Source organism: Lygodium microphyllum, chromosome 5 (assembly GCF_053477565.2).
Source record: "Lygodium microphyllum isolate KBCC chromosome 5, Lygodium_microphyllum_v1.1.10, whole genome shotgun sequence".
NCBI classification, from domain to species: domain Eukaryota; kingdom Viridiplantae; phylum Streptophyta; class Polypodiopsida; order Schizaeales; family Lygodiaceae; genus Lygodium; species Lygodium microphyllum.
The window spans coordinates 31,908,877-31,928,515 of NC_141139.1; the positions used below are offsets into that span (position 1 = coordinate 31,908,877).

Genomic DNA, 19,639 nt, shown 5'->3' on the forward strand with positions numbered 1-19,639 from the left:
CCACGTCCCCTTTCCCTAGGTTTCGCGTTCCCGTCCCCGTCCCCGTTCCCCATTCCCGTTCCCCGTTTCATGTTTCTATGCCTATTATGCGCATTCATTGTGTGGTCACCACTCTTGGACTCTTTGCCCGTTGGCCAACACACCCATACACCAGGATGGTATGTGTTGGTGGTACAGGACGCTAACCCTTGGGATGTGGTCATGACCCGCACTGCTGCTAGCTCGCAAGCTTGAGGGTGAGCCCATTTGGCTCTACACCTGGGAGGTGAGTCCAATGTCCCATCCCTTTTATGGTGAGTTTGTCATTGATAGGAGCTAATTGCTAGTTTTATAGCCTAGTACATTTGGACCATAAGATGTAGCCACATTATTGACCTTCAAGATGTATCCACATGAAACTCTTTCAAGGATTGCAATAGAGAAGAGAGCCCTTCTTGAAGACCTAGGACTCATGCACTTTTTTCCATATGACCCCCCAAAATAGCATTATAGCCCACCAGATTGGTTGTTCACACAACCATTGGACTTGTAATGTACATAGACAAAGGTATTTTGTACTTTGTATCTTCCCTCACGGGATTTTCCCAAAGATGCTATTAATAGATTTTTCTTTTCTCTGGAGGAAAGAAAAAAGTAGCTGCTGTGTATTCTGTCATCCAAACCAGCTGCGACCTGTTTACTACCTGGTGACATCATGAAGCCCTACGATCAGGAGCAGCTTTGTTATCATTCAGACACAACAGGCTGATCTGCATTTTGCCCATCCAGCAGGTTATTCATCAGATGTCAGTCATTCTGCATCAGAATTCAGTTATATTCTACCCAACTGGCCCTCAGCTGCTGTGTCACATCACCCTCAGCTCCAATCAGCTATATGCCCATCAAATTTGGAGGTACTGCTCATGAGAGTCAATGGGTGTTGGACATCTATGCTCCTTGAGCATCTCATTCTGTATCATCTTTTTCACTCATTCATTTTCAATATTCATTTATTCATCAGATTCTAATTCTTTCCTATTTTTGTGTTTTTGATTGAATTATCATGTTTTAGTTATGTTCATACATTCTATGTTTTCTCAGTGCAAACCCTCGCAGTTCCTCACGTGGTATCAAAGCCAATGTTCTTTAGAAGAGAATCCTATGGCTATCATCAAGGCTAGGTTTGTATGAGTTACAATGGCTGAGTCTTTTTTCTCTTGGGAACCCATTGTGCCTTCTTAGGCTTCTCCCTGTTGAGCCAACTTTCGACATGGAATTCACAAAATAATTACATAGAAGATGGCACGACTACACACCTCTATCTCACTCCATCAAGAGTTACACATCAATCAAAGTCAGTTGATGAGGTTGCCCATCTCTGCACTCAAGGATGACATACAACTAGGGAACCCTCATCTTCATCTAAACCAGGCTTGGAGTCACCAATATCAGTTTGTTATTGTCAATGAGGACCTTGCAGATGGCCTGTAGGCTATGATAGGACCTTGGACTTGCTGACCCTAATCATATCCATCAATGGAAGGCTTGTAATGCTTTAAAAGTGAATGTCGAGTTAAGACATGGGTTAATACTTGAGTTTCTCTCAGAGTTTCACCACTTTCCTCTAGCATCTGATCATTGGAGTCATCTTATCAACTCTATCTGACAAGATATCGATCTCGACTATGGGTGCACGAATTCTCTATAAGGAAGGGGATGGTTTGAAAGTCAAGATGGCTGAGCATAGGCAACTGCTCGCTAAGTTTGCCACTATTCGTTCATTGAAGTCAAATGATACTTTGGTCACATTATTCTTAAACGAGCAGCCTCTAAATGATTCCAATTTATGCAACAAGTCATTTTGTTGCCCCAACTGCCAATCAATTATGAGTTCGAATGTCAGCTCTGCCATTACAGAAAGCTGCATGATTAAGTCCACATAAAGACCTCCACATTGTCTACTTCAGAGGGATCTTTGAGTTCCTCTTCTCCAAAGGGTAAGCCCAAAGTTAACAAGAATGTTCAAGCGAGCGAGGCAAGTCCTAAAAAGGTTGACACCTCTTCTTCAGGCAGAACCAAAGACACTAAATCAGTTTGGCAACACTTTCCTAAAAAGAATAGATGCAATAATCACTGCCAACACTCAAATCGTATAGACGAGGAGAGTCATACAAAGGCTCAAGGCCTTCCTTCTAGATCTACTCCATAGAAAACCACGACAACAATGACCAATATCTCCTAGGCAGCCAAGAGGAAGTCCTCCAGCACGGCACATTGCTGGACATGGGCATATGGACAGCCCCCTCAGTCAGCACCTTTCCAAATAACTTAAGGTATGGCTGATAGATCTTGTGACCAAGCACATTAGACTTCTCACCACATGCCCATCTAGCCACTCTTACGAGGGTTTCTAATGGGATCAGAGTCTGATTTTATTTCTTCGCCTCAACACAATTACCCTTACCAAAAACCTACTGAAGGATATGTGCAATGGTCATGACACCCTTAGGCTAGCACCTTCTAGGTTCCACACAGTACACCAGGCTAGTCTAGCACTTCTACTCTTAACTCAACCTGCTATATCCATCAGGCCCATATGCTAATCTTTTCCTCTTGCTAACCTTTAGGCCCATAGGCTATAGCCCATAGGCCCATAACCTTTAGGATTTCCACTTGCCATGTTCCACATATTCATTCACTCATCTTTTCCATGCATTTTATTCTTTCCTTTTGCTTTTTCTTTGCTTCTTGTCTTAGCTTAGCACTAAGCATCTCAATATGCAGCACTCACACTAGTCTCTTCTGATGGTAGGTTTGTATTTTAGTTCAAGTCTAACATTGAAGGTTTACAACAGTCGTGACTGGGCTGTTCACAGTAGGACAAATGCCCAAAATCCCCTTTATAAGGACATGCTCTGGGCATACTATTGCTCTCCTATATTTTCACTCCTCATCCTTTCCTCACACTACTGCCCTCACCCGATCCAGAGGACATCACTAGTCAATGGAGGACCTGATTGGTGTCGACACACTGGAGACATCATAGCTGCTGATTGCGACCTATTTTCTGCCCTCCTACAGCCACATTTTTCCTGGCAGGCGGTCGTGCAGCTGCTGGACGTCATTATCACCCTTTTTCAGCCTGTCTTCTTTTGCAGATGGTGTGCTCAGCAGTTGCCTAATTGCTGCCACGTTTTCAGAGAGATTCCATCATCATTCCTGGTGTTTTGATCATCTGGCAGAAAGTGTCATCAGCTACATGAGTTGCCTGCATATTGAAGGTCTCCCAGGTTTGTGTTTCACCATCATCCCACCTTCTAGAGTTGGCACTCTTCAGCTGCAGCTGTCGCCATCATCAAACTGCAACTGCCTTCATCTAGTGGTCATCATCAACACTCCTCTACCCAAAGGATTTTGTTTTACTCCCTTCACAAGGCAACGTCTTTCACAAGTGCTGCCACATGGTCAATCACGAAAGTGCAGCCATCTCCGAGCTTTTATCAGCATCATCAACTCATCTTCGCTCACCTTAGTATCGGTCTAGGAGGCACATTACCCTAAGGCCCCTTGTATTCATTACATTCTACATTTCATCCATTCTCTAAGTTTCTGAGTTCATTAATTGTCTCATATGTTTTGCAATACACTCTTATGTTTCCTCCGTAAACCCTACTATTCCTTCACATGGTATCAGACCGGCAGTGTCCCAAGAGCTAAAGATCCTCATCTTCCATTAAGACCAGCATAGGTTGCGAGGAGCAGCAACATTCCCTTAGATTCCTGATTTTTCTTCATTCCATTGCATCATTTGTGAGATACCATTATCTTCTTCTCCCTCCCATTTCAGGTTTGATACACTCATGCTATGGTCTCTTTCTCATAGGATGGACCACGGACAACAAGACTTACTTTATTGCAAAAAGGAATTGCATGTATCCAGGATGTAATAGATCATGATAGATATTCAATTTCCTTTGTTTTTGCATCTGCTCATTATAGCTTGGGCATATATCGTAAACTAGTTGGAGGAAACTTCATGTGAGGTGCCTCCTCCAAGAGACCCGGAGGAGTCCTCTTAGTAGTCGACCCAAATTCATATCCATACACATCACCATCCAATCTCCCAATGGGAAACCTAGGACTTAGTTGAACATGGGAATCTCAATTCTACTTCACAGGGGAGGCATGGACAAGTCACCCCCAACAGCAATCTAACATCCACCAGAGAAAGACCACTTTGTAATCAATCAAAGGCAGAAGCAAGGTTAACACCGCACTTGGTTCAAAGAGAGTGAGAGACAGGGGAGAGTGTAATCAATCCTACCGATATTAGGAGGGTCACATTCTAATCAGCTCTCTCTAGTGTTAGAAAGTTACCCGACTTATCGGGTCCACCAGGCCATAAGCGTTCAATCGTCAGGATCGAAGCATCCCCCTTTCCTTGATTGGGTTTGCTTTAGTTTTCTAATTAGCAAAGCATACTACCACGTTGTTTGGACATATAAAAAACAGCTTCCTTTCATTACTCAATTAAATTGGGTTAGTTAAACTCAATCTTTAGCACATAACAAACAATTCGAAAATCAAATACTTTATTTCATAATAACAAGCACAACCATCACTCCGCAGATTGGTACAAAACCGTCTTTCTGCAAAAAGACATTGTCCAGCCTAGGATAGGACCTTCCAATCTCATAGGATTGGGCTGTATATGATCGCACTCCGTCCACAGTCAACATGGAATTTACTGGCTCAGAGCCCCTCTAAGCTTCCCTAAGCCTCAGGAGCCATCTTACATAGCATGGACACTTATCGCTCGGCCCTTTGCTTTCTCAAGTGCTTGAGTGATCAAAAACCAAAAACACCTACCTCCCTCAGGAGTATAGAACCCCCATCCGCAGGTGAGTTTTTCCACACTTCACACAGTGTTAGGAAGCATTGGGTTGGGGACCCAACGTCCCGAACCACCACAATCCATAACTCGTCCGGCTAATACAAGCATAGAAGCATAACAGACATAATTCATCATTCACAAATCCAAAAGAAAAAATGACCATAAAGCATTTTTTACACACTTATCAATGTATGCAATGCATAGAATCTATCCTCCTCATCAATTCCCGTGTTCTTTCCTAAAAAGCAATTGATAATACTAACATGTTTTTGTAAGTTTAAGTATGTTCTAACTAATCGTAATCCATCTAACAAACTTATCCTATAGGCTTTTCTAGCATTACTAACTTATCCCTAATTTTATCCTAATACGTAAAAAAAGTAATAACATAAAATAGAAAAATTAAGAAGTTGTAGAGTTAATAGCTTAAAAGTTAATCCTTTTCTTATATACTAAACCTAATTATCTCCGTTCCGCCATCCATCGTGATTACAATTTATAACCGCAACCTCGGTTTGTTGTGGAATAACCGGTCCTTCGAATTGAACGGATTCGAGAATAACTTTCGCTTGCACTTCAGCTCCGTATTGAGTTCCATCAGCGGCGACTACTTCCTCACGTTGAGGAGCTCCCCGAGCATGACTTCTCTCAACATCTCGACATCTCTTCAGAGCCATGGAAGAAGCTTGATGGATTTGAGATATGCTTCCGCATAGATGTGGAGAGAGAGAGGCTCGACTGATTGTAGCACAGCTTCATCGCCTCAACAACAGAGAGTCTTCTACATGGGTTGTTGTTCTAACGTGACACTCTATCCATGTTTATATAGTAATCAGGGAGGGAGAGAGTAAGGGATAAAGAGAAAACGCTTGCTTTTAGCGTTTTCAATGACATTATCGATAATATCACAGAGAGGCTCCGTTTTTTGAACATAGCATGGAGATAAAGATACGACGAGCACCGCGTGTCGCGTCATCGGGCAGGTGTCACTCCAAGGTTTACGAATAAGACGGCGACTAAGGCGGTGACCAAAACATAGACCTTGGCATCTTGGCCTTGGCATACTTGGCAACAGGCTACGAAGGCTTCGTTGGAACAGTTGGCTGCACACGAGAAGCTCCCACTAGCTTGTAGGAAAAGCTTTCCGGGAGGTCACCCATCTCGATAGTATTGTCACCCAAGTGCACTTAACTGCCAAGTGACTATCCACTAGGCTAGTTCTTTTTGTTGTTCTATACTGTAAACATAGTTTTAATAAGCATATCTTGAAAGAATTTCCCATGTGAAGAAAACTGCTAGGGTTTGCACTAAGGACACACAGAGTGTACGACCACGATAGAAACACAAAGAGACAGACCCACACATAGAGGGTAAAACTCAAACCCTAAACACAACTCAAAACTCAAACCCTAAACGTAAAAATCAAAACTTAAACACAAAAAAACACAAACAGAAGAATGGAGAGAAAGAACACAACTTTGAACTGAATGAATGCTGTAAATGAATGTAAGAGTTGTGAAGGAAACTGCTAGGGTTTGCACTGAGGACACACAAAGTGTACGACCACGACAGAAACACAAAGAGAGAGACACAAACACTAGGGGAAAACTCAAACCCTAAATGCAAAACTCAAAAACTCAAACCCTAAACACAAAACTCAAAAACTCAAACCCTAAACGCAAAACTCAAAACTCAAACACAAAAACTCAAACACAAACAGAAGAAGGGAGAGAGAGAACACAACTCTGAAGTGAATGAATATTGTAAATGAATATAAGAGTGTACAGTGTGCTCAAGGGCAAAGCAATGTCAGAGTGTGACGTCCACTAAAGACGAATCCCAAGCCTATGACCACCAGTCGGAGTGTAGGAGTGCTGAATAGTGAACGGCAACAGGCTGGTCACCAAATCGCAGCAGTTTGGAGGCTGAAAACTGGTAAACGCAGCAGTGTACCACCGACCGCAGCTGAAAACTACGAATCCCAAGTCTATGACCACCAGTCGGAGTGTAGAAGTGTTGAATAGTGAATGGCAGCAGGCTGGTCACCAAAACGCAGCAGTCTAGAGGCTGAAAACTGGTAAACGCAGCAGTGTACCACCGACCGCAGCTGAAAACTACTAGGGTTTGCACTGAGGACACACAAAGTGTACAACCACGAAAGAAACACAGAAAGACAGACACATACACAGAGGGTAAAACTCATCCCTAAACGCAAAACTCAAAACTCAAACACAAACAAAAGAAGGGAGAGAGAGAACACAACTCTGAAGTGAATGAATGTTGTAAATGAATGTAAGAGTATAGAGTGTACTCAAGGGCAGAGCAATGTTGGAGTGTGACGTCCACCGAATACGGATCCCAAGTCTGTGACCACCACTCGGAGTGTAGACGTGCTGAATAGTGAATGGCAACAGGCTGGTCACCAAAACGCAGTAGTTTGGAGGCTAGAAACTAGTAAACGCAGCAGTGTACCACCTATCAGAGGCTGGAAACTATGCACAATCTACTGTAAACAACAGGCTGAAACAGTGTCTGATGTGGCTGTTGATGACTGGATGATTAGATCATAGCAGACGATGATGTTGCCAGCAGTTGACGTCAGCATGCGCCAATAGCAAGAGCAAACACAGATGGAGTGACAACAGTCTCGAGGGCTGGACAACCACGTGGGAGGAGGTTGATGGCTGAAATCTGTACGTGGAGTGAGAAACCTGCACAAACAGAATGAGGCTGAATGGGGGCAGCCTGTCTATTTATAGATGTGGAAAGGTGCCCCAAAAATAAGGGTTTCCACTAAACTCTCTCGAACTGCTCCCTGTTTTAGGGCTTTTACTCTAAAAGAGTATTTTTTAGTGTGTTTTGGGGCTATTTAAGAGGCTAATCAACAAGTAATGCATATTTTAGCTCAACATCCCAAGCCTTCCTTCAATGAACTGGCATATAATACCTCATTAATAATAACAATTATCTTCATAGTTAGAGCTAGTTTTAAAAATGTGCAATCTTTACCATTTTGTTTTCAACATAAATCGATTTTTGGAATGTATACGCTCATTGTTTATTAAAATAAACCAAGTAATGGGGACATTACACTTCAAGACCTTTATAAGACCATTTGAACCAGTTCCTTCTCTTTATTTGGATTTTTGGCTAGATGATTGGAGTTTGCACCATACTTCACAGATCAGCACGCCTTTTTCAATAGACAGAATTAGCAATGACAGAATCAGCACACCTCTAAATGGTGAACAGAGCATGAAGGGCATTTGGAAATGCAAATTCTCTCTTAAATCATGTCTTTTTTGAGGGAGTTACTTGGTTGGGATTCTATCATCAGTATTGTCCTTGTCCAGAGAAGAATTGCAGCTACTGTTTGTGGACGTTGTGCTGTCAAAGTGAAACAATTCCATATACTTTGTGGTTTTGCCTTAGTCATGTGATTAAACAGATACGATTTTGGGTTAAGTGTCCCCCTTCCATGGATTTTGGCAAATACCTTTTGCATGTAGGAATTATTCCTACTTCTTTGAGAAGATACACGCTTTTTGGTTGGATGAGATGTTGGACACATTCAACCATTTGGAACTCCAATCATACATATGGTTTTTGGTAGCACTATCATGGATACTTTCACTTTCTTCAGAGAATCTCTGGAGCAGTCCCTTTATGACTATTATAAACTCCAAGATATTGATGAGGATCAATACTCTCTTTTTTCAGTGTTTCTGACCTAGCCATCTTTGCACCATGATGTAATGTAATTCAATACAAAATTTCCACCAAAAAAGAAGTATGTGCATGTATGTGTGTATTAACTGCAAGTACGTATGAGTTAGAATTGAGCATATAACGTAGCCCCAACCCTCCCCCCTTCCTATTTCCTCTCTGCTTCAGCACCAGCTCCACCTTCCTCTATCAAGCTGACTATTGAAAGCAAAACAAAACACATGTTCGCCAACATTTCCTCAATAAGAAAACTCTAAACAATATTGAATACCAATAAATATTGTCTAAGCATCTAGCTCAACTACTAACGTCCTTCCCTCTCCTACCCCTCCCCTTCCCCTTCACTGTCTCAAGCTAACTGTTAAAATAGAAATCAAAATCCATTTCCTTTGAATGGCAACTAAAATGCCAAAGTTTGAAATTCATATAGCATACCAGCAAGTCTTCTCCAGCCATGCTTGCAGCTACAAGTGGTCTACAAAGCACATCAGGATTCCCATACTGAAACTGTGTCACCAACATATCAATTCACCAAAGTGAGACACACATTTTCATCACCAGAATTGGAGCTTTCACATTGAATTATAATCATGACACAAGAACGTTGTTTACTGCTATAGCTGCTGCATCTGCCAGAAGGTACATAAAATCTCCATCAACTTTGAGCTGGTGATTTTTAGCCACAAACAATGACAATGTAAGATCCGAGTGACACCCACATTACAGTGACCTCAAACCTTGAGTCAAAACAAATAACATGATAATGGTCTTTGAACCTATTCGAACCTGTTCTGCACCAAAAATAGACTTCACAAATGTAGCATTTTTAGACAGGCCTTCCTCCACATTTGCAGTAACATCTTGCAGAGCCCTTCCACAAGCTGGACCTGCTGATTCTGCCACCTGAAAGTGACCAATCACAAGATGTGAAAGTCAATTCTGACCAGAACAACATGGAACAGGGAGTAAAACCAAGCACAGAGAAACACAAGATTAGGGACACAGGCAATTTCAAAAGTTCACAGACAGCAGCATCATTATGGCATAAACCCTATGGCAAAGATATGAAAAATAAACCCCATTAATACAGCCTCCGCAGGGTAGCTCCACTTACCTAGGATGTAGATATCTATTTGCTATACCTATGTTTTAATCATTTTGAGTACTTATACCTTTAACTGTTGTAAGAGAATAGCTGAGAAAATCTCTCTCTTACCCAAGAAGACATACCCATGTATACCCTTCCCCTCCTGCCTGAAAGTAACCACGAGTTTTGGCCAGCTCAATAAAAAGACATCAGATCCATATCCACAAGTTTTTGGGTGAAAAGTTTGGATCCATCTGCACAAGTTTTGGAACAAACAGAAATAAAGTAGAACAAAGATGCTATAGGGAGATACATTTACTTTCTTATCCCAACCTAAAACAACTAACATTTATCTAACTTAACAAAACCCCAGTAAGGTATTTGTAGGCATAGATATTGCCTCGGAGCAGCAACCAGCACCCTTACTCTTCAGCAATAGACAAAACCTCATGTATTGAGCATGGCAAGACTCTTGTTAGCAGGCAGAGCAGTAGCTGTTTAGACCCTTTTACCACCAGGTGATGTATCATTTCATGTTGACTCTTATCCAAGTCAATGCATTGGCCAAGTTGGGTTTCACTCACACCTACGCTCACAGAGGAGTGTCCGTGATCTTAGTAGGACACTGGAGCACTTTTTACTCTCCGTACAAGCGGTTTTTTCCCCCAGATTTATTCTCTTTGTTTTATGTGCCTATGTTACACATTTTCGGGCACTTATCGTGTTGCACAGTTCGGGTGTGAACACCTTCTTACAAACCTAAGGTTTAAGGGTCGTACCTTGTACTTTCATCTTAAACTTTCAGTCTATTGCATTGGGTGTCGTGCTTCCACTCTCCATACTGTCTACTCCACTCTCAGCTGAGCTTCAATTCACTGCTACTCTCACATTTGGTATCAGAGCAGAGTACAGCTCAGTCCCTTCTCTGAGTACAGCTCAATTGACTCCTTGTGGAACTGCCCCTTCAGTTGGAACAGCCAGCTCCTGCCAGCCAATGACCTGCAGCAGCCAGCGACCTGCAGCCTTTACCAGCACCAGCACGAGCTGCACCCGCCTACGCCACCCTGTGCCTTGCGATGCCCAGCTCACCTGCCTGTGCCTGAGCCACCCGCCTGTGCAGCTCCTCTGCACCCTGCATCACCCGCCACTGCCCTTGCAGCCCGTCTATACTCCCGCCCGCCTCTGGCCAGCACCGCCCGCCCTTGTCCAGCGCCCCTGCAGCCTCAATGCCCAGACCACCAATCTGCTACCTGCTCAGGCCGTCTGCCACCTATCTGGCCGCCAATCCCCAGTCTACCAACAGCTCGACTGTGACCAGCTCCTCCCACCACTGGTTCCTGCACCAGGTACAAAAACTTTTTTAAGTAAAAATTACTTTTTTATTCCAAATTCATATCTGGGGAAGGGGCTTTTTCCCGGGAAGGCACAAGTAGTCTTGATACGTGTCTGGGACACGATTTATACAGAAATTTTGTCGACAAATAAGTCAAGAATTTTGGGGCTTTTGGGTTTTCTGAAGACATAGGTACATGCACAGCAGTTTCAGTCTGAAATAGACTGTTTTTGAGCATTTTGGGACAATAAATTTTGGAGCTTTTGCTTCTACAGTGTTGCTGAGCATTTATTGCACCTTGGACTGCGTGCATTACAGACAGTTTTGACAGAGTGTACTTCAGTTTGCTAATTGCAGCAAATTACTTGCTGTAATTTCTGAAAATTTTGAGATTTCCAAGTTGGCCAAGCTAGGACATTGCTCTTTTGCTCCTTTTTTGGCATTGTTTATCATGGCAAATCAGGGAGGTGATATATTTACCTATCTATCCAAGGAGGACAGGTTGGATGGTAACAACTATTCACTCTGGTGCTTCATGATGAAGAATGTGCTAATTGCAAAGAATCTTGAACTATGTCAGCGGTGAAGAAGTTAGGCCCGAAGTTGTGGCTCCTGCTAATCCCAGGAGGACGTGGACACAACGGGCAACTCAGTCTATTCAGCCTGCTCCACTGCAGCCACTTCCCCAAAGATCGGCAGCACAATTGGCATGGGATACACAGGATGCACAGGCTTTGTCGTTAATTGCATTGGCAGTTCAGCAGTCTACTATCCCTCACATTCGGTCTGCAGCTTCTTCACGAGAAGCTTAGCTGACCTTGGAGCAGATGTTTGCTCGTAAGAATGAGACCCGCATCTCTTTCTTGAAGAAAGAGCTTGAGACACTGAAGATGGATGAGGGTGACTCTATGCAGGATCACCTAAACAAAATTCAGGACTTTCGTCAGCAACTTATGAATGTTGATGAGTATTACTCAGATGCACACATGATATCTGCTACATTGAATTCATTGCCGCCCTCGTACTTGGCCTTTCATATAGCCTTGAACCTCACCATGAGGATTGCCCCACAGTCACTTTTCTTCAGCTGGTCAACTTGCTCTTAGAGGAGGAGCAAACAAGAAGAAACTGTGGTGTGGATGTTATAGCCTCTGAGCAAGCTTTTATGGCACAACAGAAGGGCAAGGGCAGCCAAGCAAAGAATGCTCCACAAAAGCTCTAAGACTTCAAACACTTCACAAGGCAATAAGAAACAAGGGGGCACGCAAGCCAAAAAGAGCAAATGCCATTATTGCAAGAAGCCAGGCCACTACATCACTGAGTGTAGAAAGCGCATAGCCAAGGAGAAGAAAAAGGAGTCTAGGAAGTCTGTTTCTGATGGTCCTTCCACTGCTACTGAGTCAGCATTCTTTTTTGTTACAAACAAGGACTATTGTTTTTATACATGCACTTATGGCTCTTCTTGAACTGATAGAGCATTTAGCCCTACCAAGGATGTAGGCACATGGTTTTTTGACAGTGGTGCTTCTAGGCACATCACATCTCGTAGAGATTTGTTTACTTCTCTTGGTGCAGCCCCAGTTCGCAAGTCTGTACAGTATGCCAACAATGCATCATACCCTATTAGAGGTATTGGGGAGATTGTGCTCACAGTCATTGATGGCTCTATTCTCTGCCTACAAGACGCTTTGTTTGTGCCATGTATAAAGAAGAATTTGTTATCTATTTCTTCTTTGGCACGGTGTGGTTTACAGATCACCTTTGATGATGATAGATGCATGGTGCAAGATAAGGAACACATGACTTTGGTCTTAACTGGCACTCTATATCATGGGTTATATGAGTTGGATGCTCTTTCACTTGATCAGTCGGCCTATTTAGCATCCACTCTTACTCCTGCTATGTTATAGGAGGCGGAGTTATGGCATGCTCGCATGGGGCATGTAAACTATGGTAGCTTGATGCTTTTACAGCGTACACAAATACTTGATGGATTACCTCTCTTGGAGAGACCTCCTGAGCACTTATGCAAGGGATGTATTTTGGGTAAAATGCATCGGTTTTTGTTTCCCCATGATGTTGCTTTTAGAGCCATAGCCAGGTTACACTTAGTGCACTCAGATATATGTGGCCCCATGCAGACAAAGTCATTGGGTGGATGTTACTATTCTGTGACTTTTATTGATGACTTTAGTCGCTTCTATTGGATCTTTTCTTTAGTGAAAAAGTCAAAAGTGTATGATGCATTTTTGGCTTTTGTACCACTTATTGAGAACCAAACTGATCACAGCGTGAGGACTCTCTATTCGGACCAAGGGGGAAATGCATGTCCTCTATGCTGAATCCTTTTTTGAAGCAAAAAGGCATTATTCATCAATTCACTACTACTTATACTCCACAGTAGAATGGGGTTGCAGAGAGGAAGAATCGGTCACTCATGGAGATGGCCAGATGTATGCTGAAAGCAAAGAGCTTACCACATAGCTTTTGGATGGAGGCCGTTATGTGTGATTACCATGTTTTGAATAGATGCCCCACCAAAGCATTAAAGAATATCACGCCTTTTGAGGCTTAGAACAGCAAGAAACCTTCTGTTGGGCACTTTCGTACTTATAGGTGTCTTACATATGCACACATTCCCAAGGTACTTAGAAAAAAGTTGGATAACAAGGCTGTTAAATACATTTTTGTGGGGTACAGCAGTGAGAGTAAAGGATATAGATTATATGATCATGTCTCTAAAAATGTATTTTTCAGTGGAAATGTATTTTTTTATGAAAAATTAAAATTATCCCTTGTTAGTTTTGACACATATCAAGCTGCCAGTGATGTATTGAATCTTGAGGATTTTAACAAAGATCCTATAGTGGATCTTAATGTTTGACTCAATAAGGGTATTGTTACAATACTAAAGGTTAGATCGTCATGTACACTACATCAAGTGAGATTGGATTTATAGAATGAATTGTCATGTCATTTAACTTAACAACAAATGAGTAAGTTTGTATATCAAGTCATATATATATATATATATATATATTTGATTCCACTTCTTGAATAAACATCTATGCTAATTTTTTTATAGATATCAAAGAGAAGAGAGAGAAAGATACAGTGCAAGGACATTGAAGAAAATATCTCTTTACTTTCAATATAAATACAAGTTCAAATATTACAAAAAAAAAAATCTTTCTTTATAATCTATATACATGAGATTATATAAGATAATACACAAAGGCTATTTCCTTTGAAGAGCTGCTGCCCATTTCATGTGGTGATTCAGTTGGAGTTTCAGCACAAGTAACTTAATGTTCAACCAGCTGCTCCATTGGATAATGCAGAAACTCAGCCAATGGCTAATCTCAATATTCAGCATAAGTGCTGAATCTGAGATTTAGAGAGAGCTTGTGCACAGTCAGGAGGCAAGACAAATGCCTAGATGGTATTTGCAGACTATGAGAGATAGTCATTTGGATGCTCCCATGGCTGGTCATACTAGAAGGCAAGCTCATATGCATGATAATGCACATACCATGGAGTTTGTTATGGCAACAAACACAGTTGATGATGAGGAGCCTGAATGTTTTCAAGATGCACAACATAGTGTGTATTGGATGGCAGCAATGCAGGCTAAGTTTGATTCCATCATTAAGAATCAAACATGGGATTTAGTGTCTTTGCCTATTGGGAAGAAAGCCATTGGAACAAAATGGGTCTACAAGCTGAAAAGGAATGCAAATGGATCCATCGATAAATATAAAGCCACGCTTGTAGCCAAGGGCTATACACAGATGAAAGGCATTGACTACGAGGAGACATTTTCTCCTACCTCCCGTATGACTACCATTAAGTCTATGATTGCTTTGGCTGCCCATTATGGATGGACTATGCATCAGTTAGATATAAAGACTACATTTTTACATGGGGAACTTCATGAAGAAGTATATGTACAGCAACCCATTGGTTTTGCAGTTGAGGGATTGGAACACTTGGTTTGTAAGCAAAAGGTCGTCAACATATAGACAAATGATCAGATTTCAGCATTTAAACAAAATTTGCAACAAACTTTTGAGATGTCAAAGTTGGGGTCTTTGCATTATTACTTGGGCATTCAGTTCATTCATGATGCTAGAGGTATCGGTTTATCATAGTCAAGATACATTGGTAAAATTCTTGAGAGGTTTGACTTACAGGATTGCAAGCCAGTCTATACACCAATAGAACCTGGACTGAAGCTCTCATTGCATGATGACAATCACTTGCTTGATATACACACGTATGCTCCGGCAGTTGGATGCCTTATCTACCTATGCAACACTAGGCCGGACATACACTTTGCAGTTTTAGCCCTAACCAAATATATGCATCAACCACGCATGTCACATTGGCAAGCTGTCAAGCGTGTTTTCCGTTATTTGCAAGGTACTAGATCTCTTGGATTGCTTTATGCCAAGGGGGGACCACTACACTTACATGCTTACAGTGATTCTAATTGAGCTGGTAATTATGATTCTCGTCACTTCACTAGTGGCAATTGTTTCTTTCTTGCCTCATCTTGCATATCTTGGCTTAGCAAGAAACAGTCCACTGTTGCCACATCATCATGTGAAGCTAAATACAAGGCAGCTTTCACTACCACAATTGAATGTGTATGGCTTAGATACTTGCTAGCTGATCTGGATGTATTTGTCACAGAGCCTACTCCTTTGTTCACTAACAGTCACAGTGCCATTGCAGTGGCACGGAACCCAGTGTTTCATGTACGCACGAAACACATTGAGATCCATTATCACTTTGTCTTCACCAAAGCTCTTCCTCGTGACAAATTTGAAGCATTTCACAATGCTTTAAATTTGATCTCCTTTGGTGGCGGATGATCCTTGTATTTTGATCACTCTTCAATCCAAGGGGGTTTGTTGGGTTTCACTCATGCCTACGCTCACAGAGGAGTGTTGGTGATCTCAATAGAAAACTGTGACACTTTTTACTCTCCGTACAAGAAGTTCTTTCCCCCAGATTTATTCTCTTTATTTGTGCCTATATTACACATTTTCCGGTGATTATCGTATTGCATACACTTCGGGTGTGAACACCCTCTTACAACCCTAAGGTTTAAGGATTGTACCTTGTACTTTCATCTTACACTTTTAGTCTATTGCATTGGGTGTTGTGCTTCCACTCTCTATACTGTCTACTCCACTCTCAGCTGAGCTTCGATCCACTGCAACTCTCAGAGTGAAGGGCCTCATCAAGAAACCTAGTTGGTCAGATGGAGACAAAAGCCCTGCCACGGCAAAGGTAGCTTGGGATGACATTATGTAGCCCAAATCCAAAGGTGGTTCGAGGACCATAGATCCACTTTATCAAAGCCGAGTTTTATTGGTGAAGCTCATTGTTAAGCATATCATCCACATTAGAGTACCAAAATTATAAGGCTGCCATTACGAGCCTTCTTCGTGTATAAACACGAATCTATAACACTATGGCTATATCCCTGTAAATGCATAAAAACATCAAACTTATGGTACCATTCCCCAAGTGCCTGCTTAAGGCCATAAAGACTTTTTCTCAACTTGCACACTAGGTGTTCCTTGCCTTTTTCCTCAAAGCCCTTAAGAGTGTTAAGTAGAAATCACATCATGCAAGTTTCCATGTGGAAAAGCCCTCTTTGCATCCATTTGATAAAGATCCAAATCTAGCTGATTAATCAATGCTACTACCTGTTAGATATGCTCAATGCCCCACCCTCATAATGTGACACCAATGATCCATAGTGCTCAAAGTTGTAAGGCCCCCATTATGAGGAGAAGCCAAATGTGAGCCTCGATATTGGTTCAGTCCTGACTTGTATATCAAATGACGTCTATATGACCGGATGGCAAAAAGGTGACCATTGTGGGTCTAATCTTTGGGTTGGACTGAGTAATTAAGTTGGTAGCAACTCGAGGCACATTGCATCAAGTTGCACGGTAAGGGAGTTACCTGGCGGGGGTTCAAGGGCACTACCCCCGGCCCGACGGTAAAGGGAATATTCCCTGGTCGACTAGTAGAGGCTCATATGGTAGGTCGGTTAGGCCGACTAACCGCCTTCGCGGGCTATAAAAGCTAAACCCCTTCACAGTCATCGATCATCTCTCTTTCACCCAGTCAGAGTTGTTCCAGCTAGCCTTAAGCTCTTCATCTATCTTCTGTCTAGATCGCCATCTAAGCTTCACAGTGGAAGCGTACGGGTGGATAGAGCCATCTTTGTATTAGTTTTTTGGAGCTAAAGAAATTTTCTAATTCTCCTCTTATTTGTTGTGTATTCTCTATCTCTATCTCTTTCTCAGATTCTGTTCGCTGCGCCGTGTAATTTTTAGATGGTATCAGAGCCCAAGGGGCTCTAGGGATCGAAGAGTGCGCAAGAGGCAAAGGCTTCAACAGCAAAGAGGAACAATGCCGTCTTCCGTAAGCGATTCTGGCGCATCAGGAAGCGGTGTAGGAGGTGGTGCTGCTATACCAGCTATTCAAACACTGAGGATTCGTCAACCAACCTTCAGCAAAGGCAAGTTAGATGGTACAAACTATACCTTGTGGAAGTTCAAAATTACAACTATCCTTGATTCTTATGAGATTTTGCAGACTGTGCTGGGAACAGACGTAGAACCACCGCCTACCCCCGACCCATCAAATCCTAGTGTGATGATTCCTCCGAATGCAGATCTTCTACGAGCTTGGAAACGAAGGAATGCTGATGCATTGTGTGCCTTAGTTACAAGCTGTTCTAACAGTATTCTGACTTTGATTCAGCATACAACCAAAGCATCAAAGACTTGGAATGTACTGAGAAGTCAGTATAAAATGTGAAACCAAACAAGAATTTAAAACTTGGAGAATCAACTAGTAGCGGAGAAGTTTACTGAAGGAGAGACAACTGAAGCATTCATCACTCGGATTAAGAATCTGTGCGACCACATGGTTGGTGCTGGGATACAAAGGACTAGCGAGAAGCTAGCTCGAAGGTGTCTTCGGATTTGTCCACAAAAGTTTGATGGACTAGTAACTGCCCTTAGTACTCAGGTGAGACCTCAAGCTTTGAGTTTTGAGGAGTTTTGTGCATTATTGCTGAAGGAGGAGTTGAGGCTGAAAGCTTGAAGATGCTGCATTCTCTGCCAATGCAAAAGGCAAAGGTGATTTCTCCACCAAAAATGATGGTGACAAAAAGAAGAAGGGCAGTAAGAAGAAGTTTCATGGAGAGTGCTTCTACTACAAGAAGAAAGAACATGCAATCACAGATTGTCGTGTCAAGAAGGCAGGTGAAAAGAATGGTACCCTTAAAAGTAAAGGGAAAGAGACAGCCAATATGGCTGAAGAAAAGTTGGAGTTATTCATGGCGACCATTGAGGAGGTGTGCTTCTCGGCACAAGAAAAAACTACCACTGACTCATGGGTGTTGGATAGTGGGGCCTCCCGTCACATGACCAACAAGAAAGGTCTATACAATTCTATGCAACCTCTACAAGAATCAATCATTGTGACGGTTGGAAATGATACAAAATGCCCTGCTGCGAACACAGGTACTATTTCATTTGTTACTGCAAATGGTGATGTCAAAAAGCTTTCAAATGTATTGTATGTTCCCCAAATTAGGAGAAATCTATTATCAATTGCTGCCATAACTGATCTTGGTCATTGAAGTGAGGTTCAAGAAGACAAGTGCAGAAATTCTTGACAATGATGGCAAAGTTGTTGGCAAAGGAAAAAGAAGAAACAACCTATATGAGCTCAGTGCTCTTACAGCCACCACTAGAGTGGGCACAAGTAAGCTTTGGCATGAAAAGTTTGGACACATCGGATTTGCAGTGTTGAAGGAGATGCACAAGCAAGGTATGGTTGCTCACCTATTTGCAATGACTAAATTGAAGGAACCATGTGAAGCATGTATGATAGGCAAGCAGCAGAGAAAGGCATTTCCATAGAAAAGCAAGAATAGAGCATTGGCTTCTCTAGAGTTGGTGCATGCTGACTTGTGCAGTAAGATGCCTACACAGGCCTTGGGGGGATCTTCTTATTTTATGTTGATTGTCGACAACTACAGTAGAAAGATGTGGATGTACTTCCTTTGTGATAAGACTCAAGCTTTTGATAAGTTTAAAGAATGGCTAAAACTTGTTGAGAATGAAACAGGGAAAAGTGCGAAGAAATTTAGAGCAAATGGTGGTGGTGAGTTCAACTCAAAGGACTTTGAAGACTTTTGCAAGAGCAAAGGGATGAAGCATCAATTGACGACGCCTCACACACCTCAGCAAAACGATGTTGTGGAACGCAGGAATCGCACCATTGTGGAGATGGCAAGACGCATGCTTAAGGGCAAGGGATTGCCTAACCATTTTTTAACTGAAGCTATTAATACTGCAGTCTACATTTTAAATCGGAGCTACACAAAGGCTCTCAAGGGAAAAACACCTCATAAGGCTTACACTGGTAAGAAACCATCTGTCTCAGACTTCAGAATTTTTGGATGTGAATGTTATGCACATATTCCAGATGAGAAGATAAACAAGTTACAAACAGAAAGCAAAAAATGTATCTTCTTGGGTTATAGTGATGAGCAGAAGACTTACAAATTATATGACCAAGA

The 19,639-nt window shown here is 42.1% G+C and overlaps 1 protein-coding gene across 1 annotated transcript in view; it reads right to left on the minus strand.

Annotated features, from left to right (window-relative positions):
• The window catches only part of LOC148035659 (putative serine protease EDA2), a 185,661-nt gene that overhangs the window by 69,028 nt on the left and 96,994 nt on the right, over window positions 1-19,639 (minus strand). The window contains exons 5-7 of the mRNA XM_087677664.1: window positions 9,386-9,502; window positions 9,212-9,265; window positions 9,035-9,106 (exon numbers count right to left, since the gene is read on the minus strand). Coding sequence (XP_087533790.1) covers window positions 9,035-9,106; window positions 9,212-9,265; window positions 9,386-9,502 — 243 coding nt within the window. The remainder of the gene's footprint in view (window positions 1-9,034; window positions 9,107-9,211; window positions 9,266-9,385; window positions 9,503-19,639) is intronic.